The 24129-nt window shown below is 39.1% G+C and overlaps 1 protein-coding gene across 4 annotated transcripts in view; it reads left to right on the top strand.

The window, feature by feature from the left end:
• The window catches only part of Cfap61 (cilia and flagella associated protein 61), a 283555-nt gene that overhangs the window by 253898 nt on the left and 5528 nt on the right, over positions 1–24129 (top strand). For 3 of the 4 annotated variants that reach the window (XM_047537641.1, XM_047537643.1, XM_047537644.1), the window contains exon 26: positions 18235–18325. The exons of the other annotated variant lie outside the window; for it this stretch is intronic. In XM_047537641.1, coding sequence (XP_047393597.1) covers positions 18235–18325 — 91 coding nt within the window. The remainder of the gene's footprint in view (positions 1–18234; positions 18326–24129) is intronic. 4 annotated transcript variants of the gene reach the window in all.

The raw sequence follows: 24129 nt of genomic DNA on the forward strand, positions 1-24129 counted from the left end.
TAAGGTTCATAGATAAATGTGTTCCATCTTTTCCTAGGCTAAGTATCCAGGATTCAGAAAGGCAAATGGACAGCAGACAGATCCTTTGGATAATTCTCAAAGAATATTATTTCTAGTTGGTCATGTGATGCAGGCTTGTAGTCCTAGCCACTGGGAAGGCAAGAGGACTCTTTGAGCCCAGGAGTTTGAGGTTAGCCTGGGCAACCTACAAAGACTCCATATTTTTAAAAAAAGGAGAAAGAATGAATTTATTTTTTTGATTTTTTTTTTTTTTTTTTTTTTTGCAGTGCTAAGGATTGAACCCAGGACCCTATGCTTGTAAGGCAAGCACTTTACCAACTGAGCTATCTCCCCAGCCCAATAATGAATATTATTTCTGAAAACTAAGACTCCAGTTGTAAGGGTGGCACAGGGACTTTGTGGTCCCATCTACAATATATGTACCCTGATGGAGACACAGAAGATTGGGATTCCATGTTCTCACAGATACCAAAGAGTCTAAAGAAAAACCTAGGCTTTTAAGAGAGCACAGCCTTTCCCACCTGGGCTTGGAGACAGTAGGCAGACCTGTGGACTGGTCAGTATTTCCTCAGAGAAAGTTCTGGGTATGTTCAGTTCACAGACAGATAAATCTTGGCTGTTCCAGGGACCTCCAGCAGAGCAGGGCCAGCTTACTTTGAACAGAGAAAGAGAAAACATTGTCTCCCAGCACAGCCAAGCAGGGGTTGCCAGGGTGCCACTAGATGCCTGGGTTTAAGTGCTGTTGGTTTCCAAGTTTCCAGGTAAATTGAGGTAATTGGTCCACACCCACTCTGTAGAATTAAAAATGGCTGCTTACAAGTCATTCAGAAGATGGCCAATGTCTTAGTCTGCTTTCTAGTGCCATAACAAAATACCTGAGGCTGGGAATTTTGTAATGAGGTTTATTTTGGCTCACATTTTTTGAGGTGAAGAAGTTCAAGAGTATCTGCTCAGTCTCAGTGAGGACCTCATGGTGGACAGCATCATGTAGTAGACAACATTACATGGCACAGGCATGTCTGAGTGGCAAGCAGAACAGTACATGTGCAAGAGAGACCCAGGGTGGTGCTGTGCTCATTTTATAACAACTCACTCCTGCAGTAACCAATATAGTCCCCAAAGAGCAAGGACTCACTTCTGCTAGGAAAGCACTAATCTCTCTTAAAGACCCCAACACTTCCAGAAACTGTTACATTGGAGACCAAACCTCAATATGAGCCTTGGTGGCGACAAACCATATTCAAACCACAGCAACTGATTCCTACCAGAGATCAGAACTTTGGTCTTAGTGCCATTCATTGTAGCCACTTTTCCATAGAGAAGTAAGATTCATTTGTTGAGGTCAGTCCTGGATTGTGACCATGAATCCATAGCCAAATGATATTCAGAGGATACTTATTTTTCTATTATCTAGATCTCAACAGGTGACAATTACAACTGGTTATCGAACAACTAGTTGGTTTGCTTTCAGAATTATTAATCTTAACCTTTCTAGATCTGCCTCAAAGTAATAAAAAGATGGACTAAATACAGATCTGCCAAACTCAAGTTGAACTCAAGGAGATATTTAGTCAAGATTCTATTTTAGTCTTTAGAAATATATATATATATATAAATATATATACATATTTCATCTTTTTTTGTCACAGAGTATCAGGGTTATATCTGTTCATGTAATATGTGGCATCCCTAGGGAAAATGTGCTGCCCACAAAACACAGGAGTTAGCTTCCAGTCAAACATAAGGTTAACTGAGAATACTTATTTGTTTCTCTTCTCATTTTTAAAACTATGTTTAAATGCACAGATTCACTTCCTTTCGTGGGCTGACCATAACACAACCTTACAAATACAAATAAATAATACAAATTGCTTCCTGTTCTCTGAATTTAAATCATGTGGGATCAGATGGGGATGTTGTGCAGAACTCTAGGACACTGTGACTTTCCCCTGGCTTGGAGGTGGCAGCCACATCTGAAAAATATCTTGTGGTTTTTTTTCCCCCCCTTAGAATATTTAATTGGGGGACAGGCTGGGATCCAGAGTGATAGAGATGTTCTAACTCTGGGAATTTCAACTAAAAACATTCTCCCTATTTTTACAAGCTGAACTTTTTTTTTTTCTCTTTTTTTTTATTTTTTTATTTTTTTACATTTACATAGGGTAATGATGTTTATTTTATTTTTCCCCTCCCCCCACCCCTCCCACCCCTCTTTTCCCTCTACAGAGTCCTTCTTTCCTTCATTCTTGCCGCTGTCCTTAGCCTAACTCTAAACCTAACCCTAAACCTAATGCTAGCCCCACCCACCCCCCATTATATGTCCTCATCCGCTTATCAGCGAGATCATTCGACCTTTAGTTTTTTGAGATTGGCTTATCTCACTTAGCATGATATTCTCCAATTACATCCATTTGCCTGCAAATGCCATAATTTTATCATTCTTCATTGCAGAGTAATATTCCATTGTATAAATATGCCACAGTTTCTTTATCCATTCATCAACTGAAGGGCATCTAGGTTGGTTCCACAATCTGGCTATGGTGAATTGAGCAGCAATGAACATTGATGTGGCTGTATCTCTGTAGTATGCTGATTTTAAGTCCTTTGGGTATAGGCCAAGGAGTGGGATAGCTGGGTCAAATGGTGTTTCCATTCCAAGCTTTCTGAGGAATCTCCACACTGTTTTCCAGAGGGGCTGCACTAATTTGCAACCCCACCAGCAATGTATGAGTGTTCCTTTTTCCCCACATCCTCTCCAACACCTATTGTTGCTTGTATTCTTGATAATCGCCATTCTAATTGGGGTGAGATGAAATCTTAGGGTAGTTTTGATTTGCATTTCCCTTATTACTAGGGATGTTGAACATTTTTTCATATATCTGTTGATTACTTGTACATCTTCTTCTGTGAAGTGTCTGTTCATTTCCTTAGCCCATTTGTTGATTGGATTATTTGTATTCTTCGTGTAGAGTTTTTTGAGTTCTTTATAGATTCTGGAAATTAGCGCTCTATCTGAGGTATGGTTGGCAAAGATATTCTCCCACTCTGTAGGCTCTCTCTTCACATTTCTGATAGTTTCCTTTGCTGAGAGAAAGCTTTTAAGTTTGAATCTATCCCAGTTGTTGATTCTTGCTTTTATTTCTTGTGCTATGGGTGTCCTGTTAAGGAAATCTGATCCTGAGCCAACAAGTTGAAGATTTGGACCTACTTTTTCTTCTATAAGATGCAGGGTCTCTGGTCTGATTCCGAGGTCCTTGATCCATTTTGAGTTGAGTTTTGTGTAGGGTGAGAGATAGGGGTTTAATTTCATTCTGTTGCATATGGTTTTCCAGTTTTCCCAGCACCATTTGTTGAAGAGGCTATCTTTTCTCCATTGCATATTGTTGGAACCTTTGTCTAGTATGAGAAAATTGTATTTATTTGGGTTTGTGTCCATGTCCTCTATTCTGTACCATTGATCTACCTGTCTATTTTGGTACCAATACCATGCCGTTTTTGTTACTATTGCTTTGTAGTAGAGTTGAAGATCTGGTATTGCAATACCCCCTGCTTCGCTCTTGCTACTGAGGATTGCTTTAGCTATTCTAGGTTTTTTATTCTTCCAGATGAATTTCATAATTGCTTGCTCTATTTCTGCAAGGTACATCATTGGGATTTTAATTGGAATTGCATTGAATCTGTATAGCACTTTAGGTAGTATAGCCATTTTGACGATATTAATTCTGCCTATCCAGGAACATGGGAGATCTTTCCATCTTCTAAGGTTTTCTTGAATTTCTTTCTTTAGTGTTCTGTAGTTCTCATTGTAGAGGTCTTTCACCTCTTTTGTGAGATTGATTCCCAAGTATTTTATTTTTTTCGATGCTATTGTGAATGGGGTAGTTTTCCTAATTTCTCTTTCTGAAGATTCATCACTTATGTATAAAAATGCATTGGATTTATAAGCATTGATCTTGTAACCTGCTACTTTACTGAATTCACTTATGAGTTCTAAAAGTTTTCTGGTGGAATTTCCAGGTTCCTCTAAATATATAATCATGTCATCAGCGAACAGGGATAGTTTGAGTTCTTCTTTTCCTATTCGTATCCCTTTAATTTCTTTGGTTTGTCTGATTGCTCTGGCTAGAGTCTCAAGGACGATGTTGAATAGAAGCGGTGAAAGAGGGCATCCCTGCCTTGTTCCAGTTTTTAGGGGCAACGCTTTCAGTTTTTCACCATTTAGAATGATATTAGCCATGGGCTTAGCGTAGATTGCCTTTATAATGTTTAGGAATGTTCCCACTACCCCAATTTTTTCTAGTGTTTTGAGCATGAAGGGATGCTGTATTTTATCAAATGCTTTTTCTGCATCTATTGAAATAATCATGTGATTCTTAACTTTAAGTCTGTTGATATGGTGAATGACATTTATTGATTTCCGAATGTTGAACCAACCTTGCATCCCTGGGATAAAACCCACTTGATCATGGTGCACTATCTTTTTAATATATATTTGTATGCGATTTGCTAAAATTTTGTTGAGAATTTTTGCATCGATATTCATTAAGGATATTGGTCTGAAATTTTCTTTCCTCGATGTGTCTCTGTCTGGTTTAGGTATCAGGGTGATATTGGCTTCATAGAACGAGTTTGGGAGGGTTCCCTCCTCTTCTATTTCATGGAATAGTTTGAGAAGTATTGGAATGAGCTCTTCTTTAAAGGTTTTGTAGAACTCGGCTGAGAACCCATCTGGTCCTGGACTTTTCTTTGTTGGTAGGCTTTTGATGACCTCTTCTATTTCATTGCTTGAAATTGGTTTATTTAAGTTGTGTATGTCCTCCTCGTTCAGTTTAGGTAGTTCATATGTCTCTAGAAATTTGTTGATGTCTTCGAGGTTTTCTGTTTTGTTGGAGTATAGATTTTCGAAATAGCTTCTAATTATGTTTTGTATTTCACTCGTGTCTGTTGTGATGTTTCCTTGTTCATTCCGAATTTTAGTAATTTGAGTTTTCTCCCTCTTTCTCTTTGTTAGTGTGGCTAAGGGTTTATCAATTTTATTTATTTTTTCAAAGAACCAACTATTTATTTTGTTAATTTTTCCAATTGTTTCTTTTGTTTCGATTTCGTTGATTTCGGCTCTGATTTTAACTATTTCCTGTCTTCTACTACTTTTGGTATTGGTCTGCTCTTCTTTTTCTAGTGCTTTGAGCTGTAGTGTTAAGTCGTTTATTTGTTGATTTCTACTTCTTTTTTTGAATGCACCCCATGAAATAAATCTTCCTCTAAGTACTGCTTTCATAGTGTCCCAGAGATTTTGATATGATGTGTCTTTGTTCTCGTTTACTTCTAAGAATTTTTTATTTCCCTCCTGATGTCTTCTGTTATCCATTCATCATATAATAGTGTATTATTTAGTCTCCAGGTATTGGAGAAGTTTCTGTTTTTATTCTGTCATTTATTTCTAATTTCAATCCATTATGATCTGATAGAGTACAAGGTAGTATCTCTATCTTCTTGTATTTGCTAACAGTAGCTTTGTGGCATAAAATATGGTCTATTTTAGAGAAGGATCCATGTGCTGCTGAGAAGAAAGTGTATTCGTTCTTTGTTGGATGGTATATTCTATATATGTCCGTTAAGTCTAAATTGCTGATTGTGTTGTTGAGATCTATAGTTTCTTTATTCAATTTTTGTTTGGACGATCTATCCAGTGGTGAGAGAGGTGTGTTAATATCGCCTAGTATTATTGTGTTGTGGTCTATTTGAATTCTGTAATTGAGAAGGATTTGTTTGATGTACGTGGACGAGCCAATATTCGGGGCATAGATATTTATGATTGTTATGTCTTGCTGATTTATGCTTCCCTTAAGCAGCATGTAATGTCCTTCTTTATCCCTTCTGACTAGTTTTGGTTTGAAGTCCACATTATCTGAGATGAGGATGGATACTCCAGCTTTTTTGCTGTGTCCGTGTGCATGGTATGTTTTTCCCCATCCTTTCACCTTTAGTCTATGGGTGTCTCTTTCTATGAGGTGAGTCTCTTGCAGGCAGCATATTGTTGGATTTTTCTTTTTAATCCAATCTGCCAGTCTGTGTCTTTTGATTGATGAATTCAGGCCATTAACATTCAGGGTTATTATTGTGATATGATTTGTATTCCCAGTCAATTGACTCATATTTGTTTTTGACATGATTTGGTTTCTCCTTTATTTGGCTATTCCTTTAGGCTAGCGCCTCCTGTTGCTGATTTGCATCGTTGTTTTTCATCTCTTCCTCATGGAATATTTTGCTGAGAATGTTCTGTAATGCTGGCTTTCTTTTTGTAAATTCCTTTAGCTTTTGTTTATCATGGAAGGATCTTATTTCATCGTCAAATTTGAAGGTAAGTTTTGCTGGGTATAAGATTCTTGGTTGGCATCCGTTTTCTTTCAGGGCTTGGTATATGTTGTTCCAGGCCCTTCTAGCTTTTAGGGTCTGGATTGAAAAATCTGCTGATATTCTTATTGGCTTCCCTCTGAATGTAATTTGATTCTTTTCTCTCGCGGCCTTTAAAATTCTGTCTTTATTTTGTATGTTAGGTATTTTCATAATAATGTGCCTTGGTGTGGGTCTGTTGTAATTTTGTATGTTTGGAGTTCTATAAGCCTCTTGTACTTGGTTTTCCATTTCATTCTTCAGATTTGGGAAATTTTCTGTTATTATTTCATTGAATAGATTGTTTATTCCTTTGGTTTGTTTCTCTAAGCCTTCCTCAATCCCAATAATTCTTAAATTTGGCCTTTTCATGATATCCCATAATTCTTGTAGATTCTGTTCATGATTTCTTACCATCTTTTCTGTTTGGCCAACTTTGCTTTCAAGATTAAATAATTTGTCTTCAATGTCTGAGGTTCTGTCTTCCAGGTGTTCTATCCTATTAGTTATGCTTTCTATGGAGTTTTAACTTGGTTTATTGTTTCCTTCATTTCAAGTATTTCAGTTTGTTTTTTTTCAGTATCTCTAACTCTTTATTGAAATGATCTCTTGCTTCCTGTATTTGGTCTTTTAACTGTTGATTGGTGCGATCATTTAATGCCTGCATTTGCTCTTTCATCTCCTCCTTCAATGCCTGCATTTGCTCTTTCATGTCCTCATTAACTTCTCTGATCGTTTTAATTACGTACATTCTGAACTCCCTTTCTGACATTTCTTCTGCTGTGCTGTCATTGGGTTTTATTGATGTAGTATCTAGGTTTGTTTGGGACATTTTCTTCCCTTGTTTTCTCATATTGGTCAGTTGTCAGTGGGACCCTGAGATATTGCAGTTTTCCGCTACTGGCTTATAGTGTTCCGGTAGATTTCCAGTGTATCACCTCCCAGCCTTCAGTAGCCTGATGTCTTGGAGGAATCTGATAAAGCAGCTCATCCGAAGAAAACTGCCCCTAGCCCCCTACTGGTTCCACGGTTTGGAACTGGCTCTGTGTGGAAATGCTCTCGCTGTGGGCCTGCACCGTGCAGCTGGCCGTGTGGGAGGAGCCCACTGCCGGAGTGTGGAAGGCTACCTTGGGAAGACTCTAGCTGTCCTGCCCGGCTCCAATAAGCCACCTGTATCTGGGCCTGCCACCCGGACCGAGCTTTACCCAGGGGGCAGACTCACCCGTGGCTCCACTTCAGTCCGAGTCTCTCAATGCCTCCCCTTCTTAACTCCAGGGTTCTGGAGCGACTGGGGGTGCAGTCCCTCTAGGCCGCCATCTTGGATCGCCCCGTGAAGAGAGCCTGCAGCCGGAGTGGGCAGAGCCGCCTGAAGAGGTCTCTGGCTGCCCTGCCCTAATCCCAGAGGCTGTTTGCGGATCGCGGCTCTCCGCTGGTTCGTTGCTGGAGTACGCTGCACTGCAGGGGCTCCGGGACTCGGAGTTTGTTCTGGTCAGAAAGGCTCTCACTAGCAGGCCAGTTCCGTTCTGAGAACCTGGAGAAGCTGGCTGTGTGGGCGGGGCCCACCGCCGGAGTGCGCAGGGCTGCCTGTGGATGACTCTAGCTGCCCTGCCCGGCTCCAATAAGCCACCTGTATCTGGGCCTGCCACCGGGACCGAGCTTTACCTAGTGGGCAGACTCACCCGTGGCTCTATTTCAGTCCGAGTCTCTCAATGCCTCCCCTTCTTAACTCCAGGGTTCTGGAGCGACTGGGGGTGCAGTCTCCCTCTAGGCCGCCATCTTGGATCGCCTACAAGCTGAACTTTAAGAGAAGATTTTTGTTAAAAGGAGATGCTAAGGAGTCTATTGGGTGTCAAAGCCGAATAACACCCATTCTCTTTCCTCTTCAGAAACAGGATTCTGATTTAAAGGATAGTCCACCCTAAATTATAATGATCCCCAGCTTCCTCTGCAACCAAGAAAACCATATGACTAACTGCTGACAAGTAAAAATACAAGTGCTTAGTGAGGTTTCTAGGAATTCTCCCTAGAGAGAGGGAAAGGGTCTTTTCCCCTTCTCCATCCTAGAACATTTATACAATGACTGAAGCTCAGCAGTCATTTTGTATCATGAGGCCAAGGCCCCTTATAGGTGGTACTGGGCTCTGATATACATAGAACCACAATGCAAGCCCTGGACATCCTATCTAGGCTTTCTTTACATGAAAAACATGTATCTCTTTCTTTTAATTAACTATTAATTACATTTTTGCAGTATTGCTATTAGAACCCAGGGCCTCACCCATGCTAGGCAAATGCTATACCACTGGGATACACAGTTCCTCCCAGCCCCATTGCCTTTTGTTAAAGCCATGGTTCTTCTGAAATTTTTTGTATTTGCAATAAACTTAATTGCACTTGTTGGGTGCTACGAGACAACTCAGGCAGTACAGCCACATTTCTTACTAATTATGATTCATTTTAATAGGAATTTAAAAAATAAAAGAAGCACATCAAACCTGTGATTTCATATAAGTTATTGCTTCCATAAAGGCTTAAGTAATTATTTCAGTTTTTTAAAAAGGCTAATCAATCTAAGGAAAATGCTACAAGAAGCAATCTGTGATATAATCACAAAAGCCAGTGGGTTTCCAAATGACTGACATTTGGCAAACACTAGTCTAAAAGAGCCAGACTTAGAAATGTGGTCACACAAAGGAGAAAGAGCTGAGGTCAAGACAGCAGCAATCTCATCCCTGGCTGAGCGACACTCCAAACTTCAACTCCCCTGGAATATTGCCCTCTGCAGCCCCTCACACACTGCTGTCATCAGTTGCTCCTCACATGTCACCTCCACTCTCCATGTGTGCACTTTTGGGGAGTGGGGACCACCTTCTCACATGATGCCTTCAGTGAGTGCCTGGTGTGGTGTATGACACTATGTAATGGTCATAATTGATTGATGGCAAGAATGGCTCTCTAGGTCTTCCCTTTTCCTTGCCGTTTTGCAACCACTGAAGTCAGAAGACACTTGTGGAAGACACTTAGGACAGAGGGTGGAAAGATCAGTATCTTCATGGAAGTGAAGTGGGAAAGTGATGGAGTGAGGCATGAGAGAAGCAAGTACCAGAGGAAATGGGTGTTGGCAATGAGGAAAAAGGATTTCAGATGGCCTTGTTGGACTTATTGGGATGGGTAGGTGGGTAGATGGTTGGACGGGTGGATGAAGAAAGGAAGATATGACATAGTCTTGGTGTTCCTAACACACATACAAGTATGGAAAAGAGGACATACTTTTCTGGTGAAAGGTAGAAAAAGTAGAAAGGTGGTTTCAGAAAACGTGTTTAAAAACCTGCCTCCATCTCACCCAAACTTTAATCTTGGCACACGCAGATGCCTGCTATGGTTCATGTGAATGAGTCATGTCAGTCCTGCTGGTGGGATAACAAGGATGAGCCACTGAAACATTCATCCCAAGTAGTTGAGCTGCTCACTGCCACATGAAAATGAGGACCAGCATTGCCTAATCTGATTTCTTAAAGAAAGGCCTGAAATCAGAATTCCAAATGTTGCATAGGCCAAAACAGAGATTTTTGTAGAACACACCTGGGCCTCAGGAATCTGTGTGCTACCATGATGTTTATCATTTCTGCCTTCTGTGTAGCAATATAAAGGTGGCACAGACAAATGGCAGGTTGCTTACAGGAGAGAAGGTCCTACTAGCCATGCTCTATCCTAGGCTACTCTAACTTGCAGGCTCATTATTGAGCATGACCTACGGGTATTCATTGTAGAAATGTCAGTCCTCCCCCAGGAATGTAAGATGGTACCTGTACCAGAAAGACATGTTCAAGCAAAAGCATCCTTCTCTATGGATACCTGTAGGCCATCCTAGCTGCAGGTCCCCACCAGGAGAAAAGGCAAAAGGTAGTGCAGTTGGGATCCTCTCAAGGACTCTAAAAGCAAATGCTGTTATCACACCAAGAGAAAAAAGTAGAATGCTTTTCATTAAAAATATAATTTTTTGGAAAAAGAGATGGATTTTTTCTCTTTCCACTCACCTTTGTGTACTTAAGCCATTTCCAGGTGATCTGTTCAGATGCCATGAAATGCAAACTTGCTCCTCTGCAGCTCTCCCTCACTATCCATCTGCAGAAAGTTCTTGGCCTTGGAGTTGAAACCAAGGCCTTTAAAGAACAACCTTGACCCCCTCTTCTCTTTCCTCATAGAAGTGTCGTACTTTTTCCTGAGGCCAATGAGTGCGACTTCTTCCCGTGTTCTGTGTCAATTGCTTTTCTCAGCCTCCAGCATGGCCAATAGCTGGGATAGTTATCAGAACCCATTCCTGGTTTATATGCATCTGTCGATAAAACAGCCTGAACAGCCAGATGAGGATGCGCTCTGGAGTAGTCTAATCAATTGCTTAATGATTGGGCCATATCGACCAGAAATGGTTAATTCAGTTCCATCAGTCGATATTTCCCAGGGCTTTTTAGAAAAATGTATGATATTTGACAAAAATGATGGGAGATTGTAAACCCAAATAAATCAGGTTAGTTATTGGCATAATGAACAGAGACCATGATGTCTTCTACTGAGGTCCTGGAGATTTTATGTAATTATTTTTCTCATAGCTGTGTAGAGGTGATTGAATGTTAACACCCGAATTCACAAAGCCACTTACAATCCACATCTTCAATCACACAACAGAGGTAAGGAGGCTGGGTCTGTCTCCTGCTCTCTTAGCCCTGCAATATACTGGGGCAATTGAGAGCCAGAAGTACAGTAGGTGACTCTATGCCTCATGGAGGGGAAAAAAAAAAACAAAAAACTAAACATTGACACAGGAACTCCTGATAAACCAAGAGGCAAACGTCCTCACATGCATTCTCTGTGTAAACTTGCCGGAAGAAGAAGAAACATCCAGATACTTTGGTCAACTTTCTGGAATTTTCTATGTGCTCAAAGAGATAGAAGCATGACTTCTGACAAAGGAAGAAGACCAGAAGACTTGGCAAAAGTGGACAAGGCCAATCGTGAAACACAAATGAAAACCCGAGTCCCTCCTGAAAGGGAAGAAAAAAAAAAGAAAAAGAAAAAGAAACAGAAGCAGCTTTCAAAGATCCCAGTATACCCAAGAGGCCTCCTCAGGTCTCTCTCTTGTCCTGTCCTAAGTGTTGCACAAAAAACAAAGGAGAACGTCCCAGCCTGTCCATTGGTGAATTTGCAGAGAAACAGAGAGAGATGGAGAATAACATTTCTGCAAACTGAAAAGAAGGCTGCTGAGTTGCTGGAAATATCCAACAGGGATATTGCTGCCTACCTAACTAGAGGAAAGCCTGATGCAGCAAGAAAGGGAGTCAGCAAGGCTGGAAAAAAGCAAAAAAAAAAAAAAGAAAAGAAAAAGAAGGAATCTCAGGAAGGTGAAAAGGATGGGGAAGGTGAAGATGATGACGACACGTATGTTGATTCAAGTGGTGGTGTTTTTTCTTGTCTGTAAAGCATTCAGCCTCCCTGCACACACCTCACTCCTGAGAGAAGAAAAATATCGAAATGTAAGATTGTCTAAGTTTTAATTTTAAACTGTGCAGTGTCTTTCTTTTTTTTTTTTTTTTTAATAAAATTAACCCATACCAAATGTGTCTTTAGAGAATCTTGTCCTGGTGGGATTCCCAGTAGCCACTAACCTTGCCTGGCATGGAAATTTATAGCAGGTTTTTGCTGTTGCACGAGACAAATTGATTATATATGGGGATGGTTAATTTTCATCTTCAGTAGTCTCTGATGTAGCTTATGAAATAATCATTCTGTTAATTGAATACCACTCTATAATTGTAACAACAAAAAACAAAAACAACATTGCAGTTGTTTTGCGAGCCTTCTGAATGCTTCTAAGCAAATATGATTTTTTTAAAACTGATTTTGTACTTTTCATAGGTCTGAAGACTTTCTTCTTAAGGCGAAGCTAGTCTTTTTTTGCTTTTGCTCATTTTGGATTGCATGAATTATTACAGTGTTTATCTTTCATATAGTTAACTGACACAAAACTTTTCTTGATATACCCTGCATATCATGGTGGCAGTAACAAGTTAAACTGAGACCATCTTAATCCGTTGTCACCATGTTTTTTATCTGGCCAGTTCTTTTGAAGATTTCTAGGTAACCTAGTTATGTAGGTTACTTAGCGACTCCATAGCTTCCTTTTATTGAATGTGAATTGGAAAAGAAATTAAAACTGTTCTAAAGAGAAACTATAAGTGCTCCTTTCTTCCCACATCCTTGCCAGCATTTATTATTATTTATATTCTTGATGGGTTTGATTTCTCTGGTTGCTAATGAAGTCACACATTTTTTTCCTATGTTTGTGGGCCATTTGCATTTCTTCTTTTGAGAAATATCTGTTCAGTTCATTTGCCCAATTGTCAGTTGGATTATTTGGTTTAGGTTTCTCTCTCTCTCTCTCTCTCTCTTTCTCTCTCTCTCTTTCTGTGTGTGTGTGTGTGTGTGTGTGTGTGTGTGTGTGTGTTCTTTTTTAAGTTCTTTATAGGTTTTGGATGTGAATACTCTGTCAGACAAGTAACTAGCAAAGATTGTCTCCCATTTTGAAGAGGCTCACTCTTCATGCTCTTACTCATTTTCTTTGCTGTGCAGAAGATTTTTAATTTATTGGCATTCCACTTACTGATTCTTAGTTTTATTTCTTGTGCTTGAGGTGTCTTATTAAGGAAATATGTGCCTGTTCCTACATGCTGGAATTTTGACCCCATTTTCTTCCATCAGTTGCAGTTTCTGACCTGATTCCTAGTTCTTTCATCCATTTTGAGTTGGCTTTTGTGCAGGGTAATAGATAGGGATTTAGTTTCATTCTTCTGCAAATGGCTATCCAGTTTTCCCAGCACCATTTGCTAAAAAAGGCTGTGTTTTCTCCCCCTTGTGCTTTTGGCACCTTTGTCAAAAATAAGATGACTACATCTGTGTGGGTTTGTCTCCATGTTTTCTATTCTATTCCACTGGTCTTCATGTTTGTTTTTATGCCACTACCATGCTGTTTTATTGCTGTAGCTCTGTAGTATAATTTGAAATTGGGTATTGTGATACTTCCAGCTTTGTTCTTATTGCTCAGAATTGCTTTGTCTATTCTGGGTCTTTTATACTTCCATATGAATTTTCAGATTGTTGCTTCTAGTTTTATGAAGAATGTCACTGATATTTTTATGGACATTGAATCGAATCTATAGATCACTTTTGGTAATGTGACCATTTTGGTAACATTAATTCTGCCTATCCAAGAATATGGGAGATATTCTCATCTTCTAATATCTTCTTCAATTTCTTCTGTGTTCTGTAATTTTCATTGCAGAGGTCTTTCACTTCCTTGATCAGATTTTTTCCCGGATATTTTATTTTTTATTGTTTTCCAATGTTTATAACAACACAATTCACAATATCCAAGTTATGGAATCAGCCTATGTGTCTATCAACAGATTAATGGAAAGAGAAAATGAAGTTCTACTCAGCAATAAAGAAGAATGAAATTATGTCATTTGCAGGAAAATAGATGGAACTGGAGAATATCATTTTAAGTGAAATAAGTCAGACTCAGAAATCCAAGGATCAAATATTTTCCCTCATATGCAATAACTGGAGAGAAAAAGGAATTTTAAAAAGTGGGGAGGTCTCATGAAAATAGAAAGGAAATGAGTGGAGGAGAGGTAAGGGATCAAGGGGAACAGGGAAGAACTGGGGAATAAAATCAATCAAATTATGCTATATGCATGTGTGAATATACCCTGAATAAGTCCCACTTTTACGTAATTACAATGTACCAGTGAAAAAAATACATGTAATTAAATAGAAGGAAGACCAGAAGAGGAAAGGAAGGGGAACAGGAGGAGGGAAGAGGGAAGAAAAGGGAACATACTGGGAAATGAATTGGTGCAAATTATGTGCATATATAAATATGTTGCAGTGAACCCCGCTGTTATGTATAATTACAATGCACTAATAAAAAAAATTTAAAAAGAAAATCTATGAACTTAAAAGATTAAAACATTAATTTGCCAGAAACAAACAATATCTCAGGGACATGGAGTTAAAGTGTGAACAGAAGTTGAAGTCCTTGCGGGGCTGTGAGTGGTAAATGGCTGCACACCCATCATGGAGCATAGCACAAAGGAAGTGGGTGTCCTCCTAGTGGCTGTCCCAGGGGGAATCCAGTGAGCATCTTAAAAAATCACTACCCAGGGGATATAGCTCAGTTGGTAGAGTGCTTGCCTTGCCTGCACAAGACCCTGGGTTCAGTCCCCAGCACCACCAAAAAAAAAAAAAAAAAAAAAAAAAAAAAAGAAAGAAAGAAAGAAAGAATCACTACCAAAATAAGCAAGGCTCGAGGGAGAACCTTGCAAAAAAGATTCTTCACTGGGTAGATGAAAATCCTTAGAGGAAAATATTCCTTTTCGTAGTCCTCCAAAAGGCACCAGCTTTACCAAATAGCAGCTACTTCTTATTAATTATCCATAACTGCTCCAGAGCCTGAACTGAAGGGCTTTAAACAGAGCAGACAAAGGGCATCTTGGAAACTTTTAGTCATTTTCTTTCCTACTTTTGTTGAGTTCTAAATGCCCTCTGATCAGAGTCACAATTGGAATAGGAGACCCCCTCCTTCTGAGTCTGAGAACCCTGTTTCACCCCTGGGTAAGGGTGTAGCATTATGCATATTCGGTTCATCCATTTGGCAAGCTGAGAACAACCTGAGGTTGCAGACAGACATGGGAGAAGCTGTTCTTAAGATGGGGAGGATTCTGCTCACTCCTCGAGGTGCTGCCCCAGCAATCCCCATTAGGGGGAGCACTATTTAAAAAGCCCCCATTTTTAAAGTGTCACTAGAAACCACCACTGAAGCAGTAACGAGATTGAGAAGGAGTCTTTAGAGGTCAACTTGTGGTTTCGTTTCAAGGCTAGCTTTCTTATGATCACTTTGCTTTAACAGAGCACAACAGTTCTTACTTTGGGTGGGGGAGCCAAATACAGATCCATAAGCTTCTCTCTTTCATACATAAAATGGTTGCCCCCAGCAAATTCTGGGAATATTGGCAGCAACAGTTTGCTACAGAGATTGTCACCTTCTGGACAAGGAGGCCCAAATATTTTTCCATTTGCAGTGGCAGTGGTGGGCAGTGTAAAATAAACAAACCTGCAGATCTCATAGGTCACTGCTTTGCAGATTATTTAACTGTGATGAGAATAGGGGTCATCAAATATTAAGGTGCCGTTTCTGCTGGGCACTGGGATGAGAGCTGTGGAGAGTTCCAAAAGCCAGCAAAAGAAATAACTTTCAAAAGCATCCCCAGGAACTGCATATCTGGAAATATTTTGAAAAGATTAAGAGTCACTTGCTTCTCTAGTAACTTGTGTTGGGCTTAATGGGCAGGGGCTTTAGGGATGTGGACATTTAGATGATGGGCTATAGCCCAGGCAGGCAGCTCTGTATTCTTGAGGTATGTGGTGTTTCCCCAGAACTCCCTCTTTGATACATACAATAAAGAGTAACCAATGGGCAACACGGCAGACGTGTATAGGCAGGAAAGAAGGTGGGTACAGCACCAGGATAGTAGGAATAGAATTGTACTGACTGTGAGGAAAGCAGAGAGAAAGGGGTGGGAGGATGTGGCTGTAGGTCCCAAAACCAACAGGGTGGGAACTTTTGCAGGTACCAGAGAAGCAAACATGGGGCATTTCAATATGGAGAAGAGTTGGTGATAGATTGAAGAGGGCCCAGTGGTTTCTAACTTATGAATATCTCAAGATATGTAAGTCCATCATTCCATGAAGCTTTCAGATCTAAGAGTAAGGGACCATACAGGCCTAGTTGTGCTTGAGCGTCTGGACTGAAGCTGTTGTTTTGGTTCAGGAAGTTACCATCTGGGGAGTTGTCCAGATGTCACCCTACTGAGCCTGACCCTCCCAGAACTCCAGGATCCTATCAGTGCCACTGCATCCATTCAGGATTCCATGTCCTTGAGTAACTACAGAGGCCAGCAGCACTCTGACAGACAGCCTTGATATGCCTTCCAGCACCGAGTTCTTCCAGGCTACAGGGGTTCAGCAAGAGTCTTGCAAGCCTGCTATCATGCAAGGCTTTCCTATTATTCATAATGACATCCTCCCTTTCTTGGGGTATTTGGGAAATTTTTGCCGAGTTTTATCACTTATTTATTTAGCAGAATTGCATTCTATATTTATGAAAAACCATTCAGAGCCAGGTAGTATAGAATGTACACAGTGCAATGTGCATTCATTCATTCAGTGAACATTTGCAAGGTGCCTGTTATAAGCAAGTGTTAAACTAGATGCCCATGGAGCAATTACGCAATGGATGTGATCAGAACCCTCCAGTAGGAGGAACCCATCCATCCATCACCTTCCTAAACTCATCCCAACCACCCCTCTTTTGTGGGTCTTCATTCCACCTCCCTAAGCAGTCCAGGCACAATTCCCTCTCTGGAGTGCTCCCCCCCACCCCAGATACAGATGTCCACATGGCTCACTCTCCCTCCCCTTGAGTCTTCGCTCACTAAGCCACAGTCTCAGAACTGACATTGCCCACCTCTTCCCCAACAGTCCACTCGCTATCCTTGCTTCATTTACATTTTTGGCTAAGCAATTATCATTACCTAACATGCACTCTATTCCCTAATCATCTCAAGAACGCAACTCCTTGGTGGTAGAGATGTTTGCTTATTTCAGTCACTGCTGTTTTCCCAGGACCCAGGAGAGTGCTGAGGATATAGTGGGTATAGAATAAATATTAGCAGAATTAATAGTTGAATGAAGAACAGTAAGCAGTTAAGCAAATTAGGCCACATTCTGTTCAGATGATGGACAATAACTTACACAGCTGAGTGCCATGTTGATCCTAACACAGACGCTTGTCTTCATATTCATCTTCCAATGCTTCAGTGACCCCTAGGGCTTTACCTCTGTCCTTATCTACAAGTCTTGGAATGAGAAGGTGCACATCTACAGGGAACATCCACTTTTCTTCCCCTGTGTACATACATGACATCCCTTAAAAATAAAAGGAACAGCAAACTCACATCCAGAGGAGACTGAAGCCCATGTAATCAATGTGGCTCAGACCCCAAATTAAGTTTCCTGTTCCAAGACAATTAGCATGCAAATAACTTAAGAGTGAAAATACCAATGTTCTTGGTTATTGGAAGAATGCATCAAATTTTTGGCAATTGTTACTAATGGATAGTCATATTGTTCTCCATGTAAGGAAGCATTTATTCAGTTTTCAGTGAAAAGGTAGCAAATTTAAACACCAAAAGAGCAACTCCCCCAAAAGAGATTCAATTAAGCATCGGAACAACCATGCAAAAACCATGTCACAACACCAAGGTGGCCTGCTTTTCTGGTCATTATTAATCCAGAAACCTTAATGATGAACAACATTTGTGTTATTGTCTACCCAAATTTAATTTGTTTATGCAGCAGTTCAGTTAATCCTGCAATCTGTTTTTCTCAAACGAGGGCAGATAATGGAGACACCGTTCTTTACAAGTCTTCAGGCTTTTAAATTCTGATAAAATCAGGATTCTTCACTGGGTCTTGCCCCAGCTCTGAATTAAACCACTTTAAATGTAATTATGGAACCTGGCCTTACATCAGGAACATCCATTTAAAAAATTGATTGGCCAGACTTTTCCACGAGGCATTTTATGAGCAAACGATTGCAATGGGGCCAGAGCTGTAATTTATCAAGGCAAAAAAGCAGGTAAATACTTTATTAGTGGTAATGAGAGAGTTGCCAGCTAACTGAATCTCTTCTTCCCTCACCAGCTACTTCACGGAGCCGTGGTGCATGGCCCTCTTCCACGATCGTTTTATTGATCTCAGGAAAGAGTTACGCCAAATCTTAGCCTCCAAGGAGGTAGGAGTGATTAATGGACATGTGGATTATTCCTGGCAAATTACAAGCAGTTGATAGCTGTTGATCATTTGGATTTTCCCCCACATTCCCACTGTATGGCTTCACTTTTTAAGTCAATGTTTAGTTCATGTAAACATACTATGGGGTATGTAGACGGTGGTGTTCCAGGGAGAGTGAGTTTGCTTAAATTCTTCTATGTGGAAGAATATTCCTTTTTCCTTTTTAGCAGTAGCTGTATTTTCACACTCAACTATCATGTTAGCTGAAGATTGGATATGAGTTGTATTTACCTGCCCTCAAGAGCAAAGATCAAATTCCTTTAGTTTCTGTGTGCCATTTGCTGAACATTTATCTATGTGCTGTTTTTAAGATATAAGGAGAAGTCATCAGGTATCAAACACACTCCCTTTATAAACTGAAACATCTTTCCCATAGCGATACAGAATTAATTGGAAGTTAGGCTACATATCACAAAGTTTCATGCTTAGTGAGAAATTTGATTCTGCAATGAAAAAGGAAGGTATCTGTGAAATTCTGGACTCCTTCTTTCAATACTAGTGTCCTTGGCATCACTATAAAAAGTTAATACATGTGCTCAGAGAGCAGTTGAATATCCATGCTAGACTCTATCTTAATTCATACAGACAAGGGCTGCGGCTCTGGTTAATTTCCACCTTGATTTAACGTCTAAATGGGCACTCTCTATGGCTCCATTGTCACGTCCCCTTCAGAGCATCCACAGCCTTGAAGTTTCCCATGGCGGCTGCCCCAGTGAACAACCAGATAAAGATCATGTACTGAGTGTCCCTACTGCATTCCAGCCAAGCATGCACTGCCTCGTGTGACACAACAGAAACAAACTGAAGCTTAGAGATTTTAAATAACCCACTGCAGGTTCCACAACTAGTTGCAACAATCTTCAAATTCAAAAGTCTCTGGGAACCTAGGCACTGAGCCATACAGGGCCAAATCATGTGTCTTGGTACCTTCTTCTCGATGGCCCCCTTTTCAATGTGACTCCTCGAACCCAAACTGGTAAATGTAAACAATTTACTAATCTAACTGACTTTGAAGTTTCAACCCAACTGACATGCCTTGGGATTCACACAGGTAAAAACCCAGCAGGTAAATGTAAATGAGGGAAGTGGAGGCTACTGTGGCTAAATGCAAAAGTCAGATGCTGCTTAAGTGATTCAAATTGAAAAGACATCCTCAGATCCTTGGGGACTGGTTCCAGGGCTGTGGCAATTACTAAAATCCATGATGCTCAAATTCCATATATAAAATGGTGTGACATTTGCATAGAACCTACACACATCCTCCCACATGCTCTAAATCTTCTCTAGATTACTTTTGATGCCTGCTACAATGTAAATAGTTCCTGTACTATGTAGGGAATGATGACAAGAAAAAAGTTCATACATTTGGTAGAGACAGAATGTTTTTTCCGAAATATCTTTTACTATGGTTGGTTGAATCCACACATGTGGAGCCTGTAGATATGAAGGGCCAACTATATATGTTAAAGATGCTACAGGACAAGACCCTGCATGTCACCCTAGGGCTGCAAGGAGCTCAGCTGAGGTTGAAATTCTAACCTCAAATGTAAGCCTAGTGCTTACTGAACTTTGCTCAACTCTTCAGACACCTCCTTCAAAATGTGATGTGTAGTTTGCTACTGCCTCTATCATAGAGATGCATTATTTGCTAGTGATTCCATCAAAACTCTATGCCTAAATCTTTCTTACCCCTAGGTTTGAGCTCCTCAATTAATATTTTGCACAGAAGCAAGGGGTTTTAGGATAAGTATAGAGTTTTGTTGTTGGGAGAACACTAATTTCCTAAGTAATTACTGGAAACCGTAGGATTATAAAAATACTTATCAGAATTGTTCCACAGCCCTCTTTTTCTAAATAAAATTCAATTTCCTAAAACATTAATTTGCCATGGATTTAGAAGAAAGAGGAAGGGAGGGGTGAAATGTGGAACACAGAGGATTTCTTAGGGCGGTAAAACTATGTTTGATACCATAGGATGATGGACATGTGTCATTAGACATTTGTCAAACCCCATAGGATGTACAACACAAAGGATGCACCTTAATGTAAACTATGGACTTTAGTTAATAATAATGCATCAATATTGGGTCATCAATTATTTTTTCAAAAAAAAAAAAAAAGCTTTCTTTTCACCATCCCAAGTAAACTGTCAAATCCAATGGCATCTATCACGTTTGATGGGTCTCCCTGAGCCACCCTGAAACTTTTGTCCATGAACTGTCATTCGGTATGGGCCAGTCAATAGAGGAGTGGCTATAGACATCTGCCAGAGACACACTGAGGGCTCCACACCATTCTTGTGGGTTTTTAGATTTCTAGAAAATGAAACTTTTGGAAGAAAAACCTCCACTGGGGGACTATTTGTTTTTAACATTTCCATGTGTCAAATGGGAAAGAGGTGGCACATGGTGTGGCATCTGCTGCTCCTCCTGTTGGACCAACTAGGGTGGCTTCCATCAGATCCCTGTGGAATAAGGGTTGGCTGCTCCCACCCCCAGAGAACCTCAGATGGAGTTACAGCAGGGATGTGCACAAGCACATGGCACAGAAGACTGACTTAGCAGATGCTGGCTGTCACTAGCAACAGTGGTGGTGAAGGCGACAGTGGAGACAGCTGTCAGTGAAAACAATGGCACCTGAGAAGACAAGCAGAAATTGCATTTAAGATTCTTATAAAAGAAAAATTAAAATCCAATGGCATCTATCATCTATGCATTAAAGAAGAAGAAGAATCCCTTTTCTCAAATATCGAGATGATATAACCCATTTTGGTTCACTTTCCACCTTGTCTTCAGAGAAGCATGGACATTCAGCAATAACATCCTAGAGCTTGGCATTTCAATTTTCCTCTCCCTCCACATGTAGAAAATGGGGAAAAAGAAGATGGTTATCTATGACTATTAGAAATCATCTCAAATCTACAAATCATATTTTTAAAAGTTATTTTAAGAAATCTAAAACCCTTCTGTGAAAGTCAAGAGAGAAACAGATTATAAATTCAGTGGCACTGCATTTTAGCTGTGCATGAACCCTATTGTCACTGACCAAAGTGAAATTTTGCATAGTCAAAATCATCCTTCAAAATCCTTTCTTAAAGTTATAATAATTATAAACATATGCACACTTAATGATAAGAACCCCCAAATATAGAAGCAAGAGTCAACAGAATTGAAGAAAGAAATGGGTTGTTAGAAATAAGAACTAGAGATTTCAATATCCCATTTAATTAACAGACAGAATGACCAACTAGATCAGTAAGGAAAAGAGGACTATAAACCAACTGGATATAGCAGATGTGCACAGAATATTCCATGCAACAACAGCAGAATGCACATTCTTCTCAAGTGCATGCAGGACATTTTCCAGAACAGGCCATATGTTTGGTCACAAAACGTCTGTCAATAAATTTTAAAATACATAAATTATACAAAGTATATTCTCCAACCACAGTGGAATGAAACTAGAAATAACAACAGAAGGAAAACTGGAAAGTTCACAAATTTGTGGAAATTAAGTAATGTACTCTTAAGCAAGTTTGTGATTCAAAGAAGAAACCAAAAGAAATATTAGTAACAGAGATGAATGAAAAAAATACAATATGTATAAAAATGTATGGAATTCAGCAAAAGCAATTTTCAGAGGGAAATGCATAGATATAAATGTCTACATTTTTTTTAAAAAAAGGAAAGATCATAGATCAATAACCTAATTTTAAAGCTTATAATACAAGAAAAATAAAAATTAAACTTAAGACCAAAGATGAAAATAATAAAGATTAGGGCAGAAACAAATGAAATAAAGAATAAAAAATAATAAAGAAAATAAATTAAAACCAAATTTGGTATTTTGAAAAAATCAACAAAATTGACAAACCCTTGGCTAGACTAAAAAAAAGTCTTAAATTACCAAATCAGAAATGAAAGTGAAGACATTACTACCAACCTTACAAAAATAAAGATTATAAGAGAATTTTATGAATGATTACATGCCAACTAATTAGTAGAAACATGGATGAAATGGACAAATTCCTAGAAACTGACTGGAGAAGAAATAAAAATCTCAAGACCTATAAAAAGTCAAGAAATTGAATCAGTAATCAAAAGCCTCCCAACAAAGAAAAACCCAGTACTAGAAGTCTTTGTTAGTGAATTCTACCAAACATCTCAAGAGGAATCACATCAGTCCTTCTTGAATTCTTCTAAAAAATAAAGAACAGAACCATACTCTGAGACCAGCATTACCCGAAGTCAGAAAAAGACATCACACACAAAAAGGAAACTACAGGCCAATATCCCTTATAATCTAGATGTAAAAATCTTCAACAAAATATTAGCAAATGAAATTCAACAATATGATATAAGTACTACACACCATGACCATATGAGATTTGCCCCAGGACTGTAAAAGTAGCTTAACATGTGAAAATGAATCAAAATGATATACTGTGTTAATAAGATGAAGGGGGAATGGAATGTTCTCAGTTGATGCAGAAAAAGCATTTGAAAAAAAATCAAACACACTTTCATAATTAAAACACACATACAAACCCACAGCAATAGAAGGTAATTTCCTTATCTGATAAAGAATATTTATGGAAAATCCACAACTAATATCACTCTCACTTTGATAACTGAAAGCTGAACTCTTATCCTTGAGATCTGGAATAAGGATGACTGCTTCCAATACTTATATTCAACATTATACTATAAGTTTTAGCCAGAGCCAGTTAGGAAAGAGAGAGAGAGAGAGAGAAGAAAAAAGAAAAGTCATCCATATTGGACAGGAAGCAATAGAACTATCACTATCATAGGATGATATTACCCTAAATATTCCACAAAATAACTTTTTTTTTTTTTTTTTTTTTTTTTTTGTACTGGGGATTGAACCCAGGGCCTTGTGCTTGCGAGGCAAGCACTCTACCAACTGAGCTATATCCCCAGCCCAAAAATAACTATTAAGCTAATAAATGCATTCAGTAAAATTGCAGGATACAAGATCAACACATAACACCTACATAAACAATTAATAATCTGAAAGTGAAATTAAGAAAACAATTCCTTTTATAATAGCATCAAACAGAATAAATTAATTGGGAATAAATTTAATCAAAGTAACACAAGAATTCTCATTAAAAACTACAAAATATTTCTGAAAGAAATTAAGGAAGACTTAAATGGAAAAAAATCTGTATTTATGGATTGAAGGCTTTTTATCATTAAGATGGTGATACTACTTAAAACAACTTACATATTCAACATAATCCTATCAAATTCAAAGGTGGCTTTTTTAAAACAGAAATGGAAAAGTTCATGTGGAAATGCAAAGGATTCCAAAATAGCCAAAAATTATTTGGGGAAATCTGGGCAAAGTTGATGGACTCATACTTTATAATTTCAAAATTTAGTAACAAGGCCAGTCATGGTGGAACATGCCTGAAATCTCAGTGACACTGGAGGCTGAGGCAGGAGGATTGTAAATTTGAAGACAGCCTCAGCAACTTAGCAAGACCTTGTTTCAAAATAAAAAATAATATAAAGGACTGGGGATGTAGCTCAGTGGTAAAGCACCCCTGGGTTCAATCTCCAGAACAACAACAACAACAAAAATTTAGTAATATAACATTGTGGTATTTGCATAAGGATAGATATATAGACCAATGGAACAAAATTAAGATTCCATATGGAATATGTAAGTTCATTTATATGAAAAGATAATATCATTAATCTTTAGGGAAATAAAAATCAG

Source organism: Sciurus carolinensis, chromosome 2 (assembly GCF_902686445.1).
Source record: "Sciurus carolinensis chromosome 2, mSciCar1.2, whole genome shotgun sequence".
Lineage (NCBI taxonomy): Eukaryota > Metazoa > Chordata > Mammalia > Rodentia > Sciuridae > Sciurus > Sciurus carolinensis.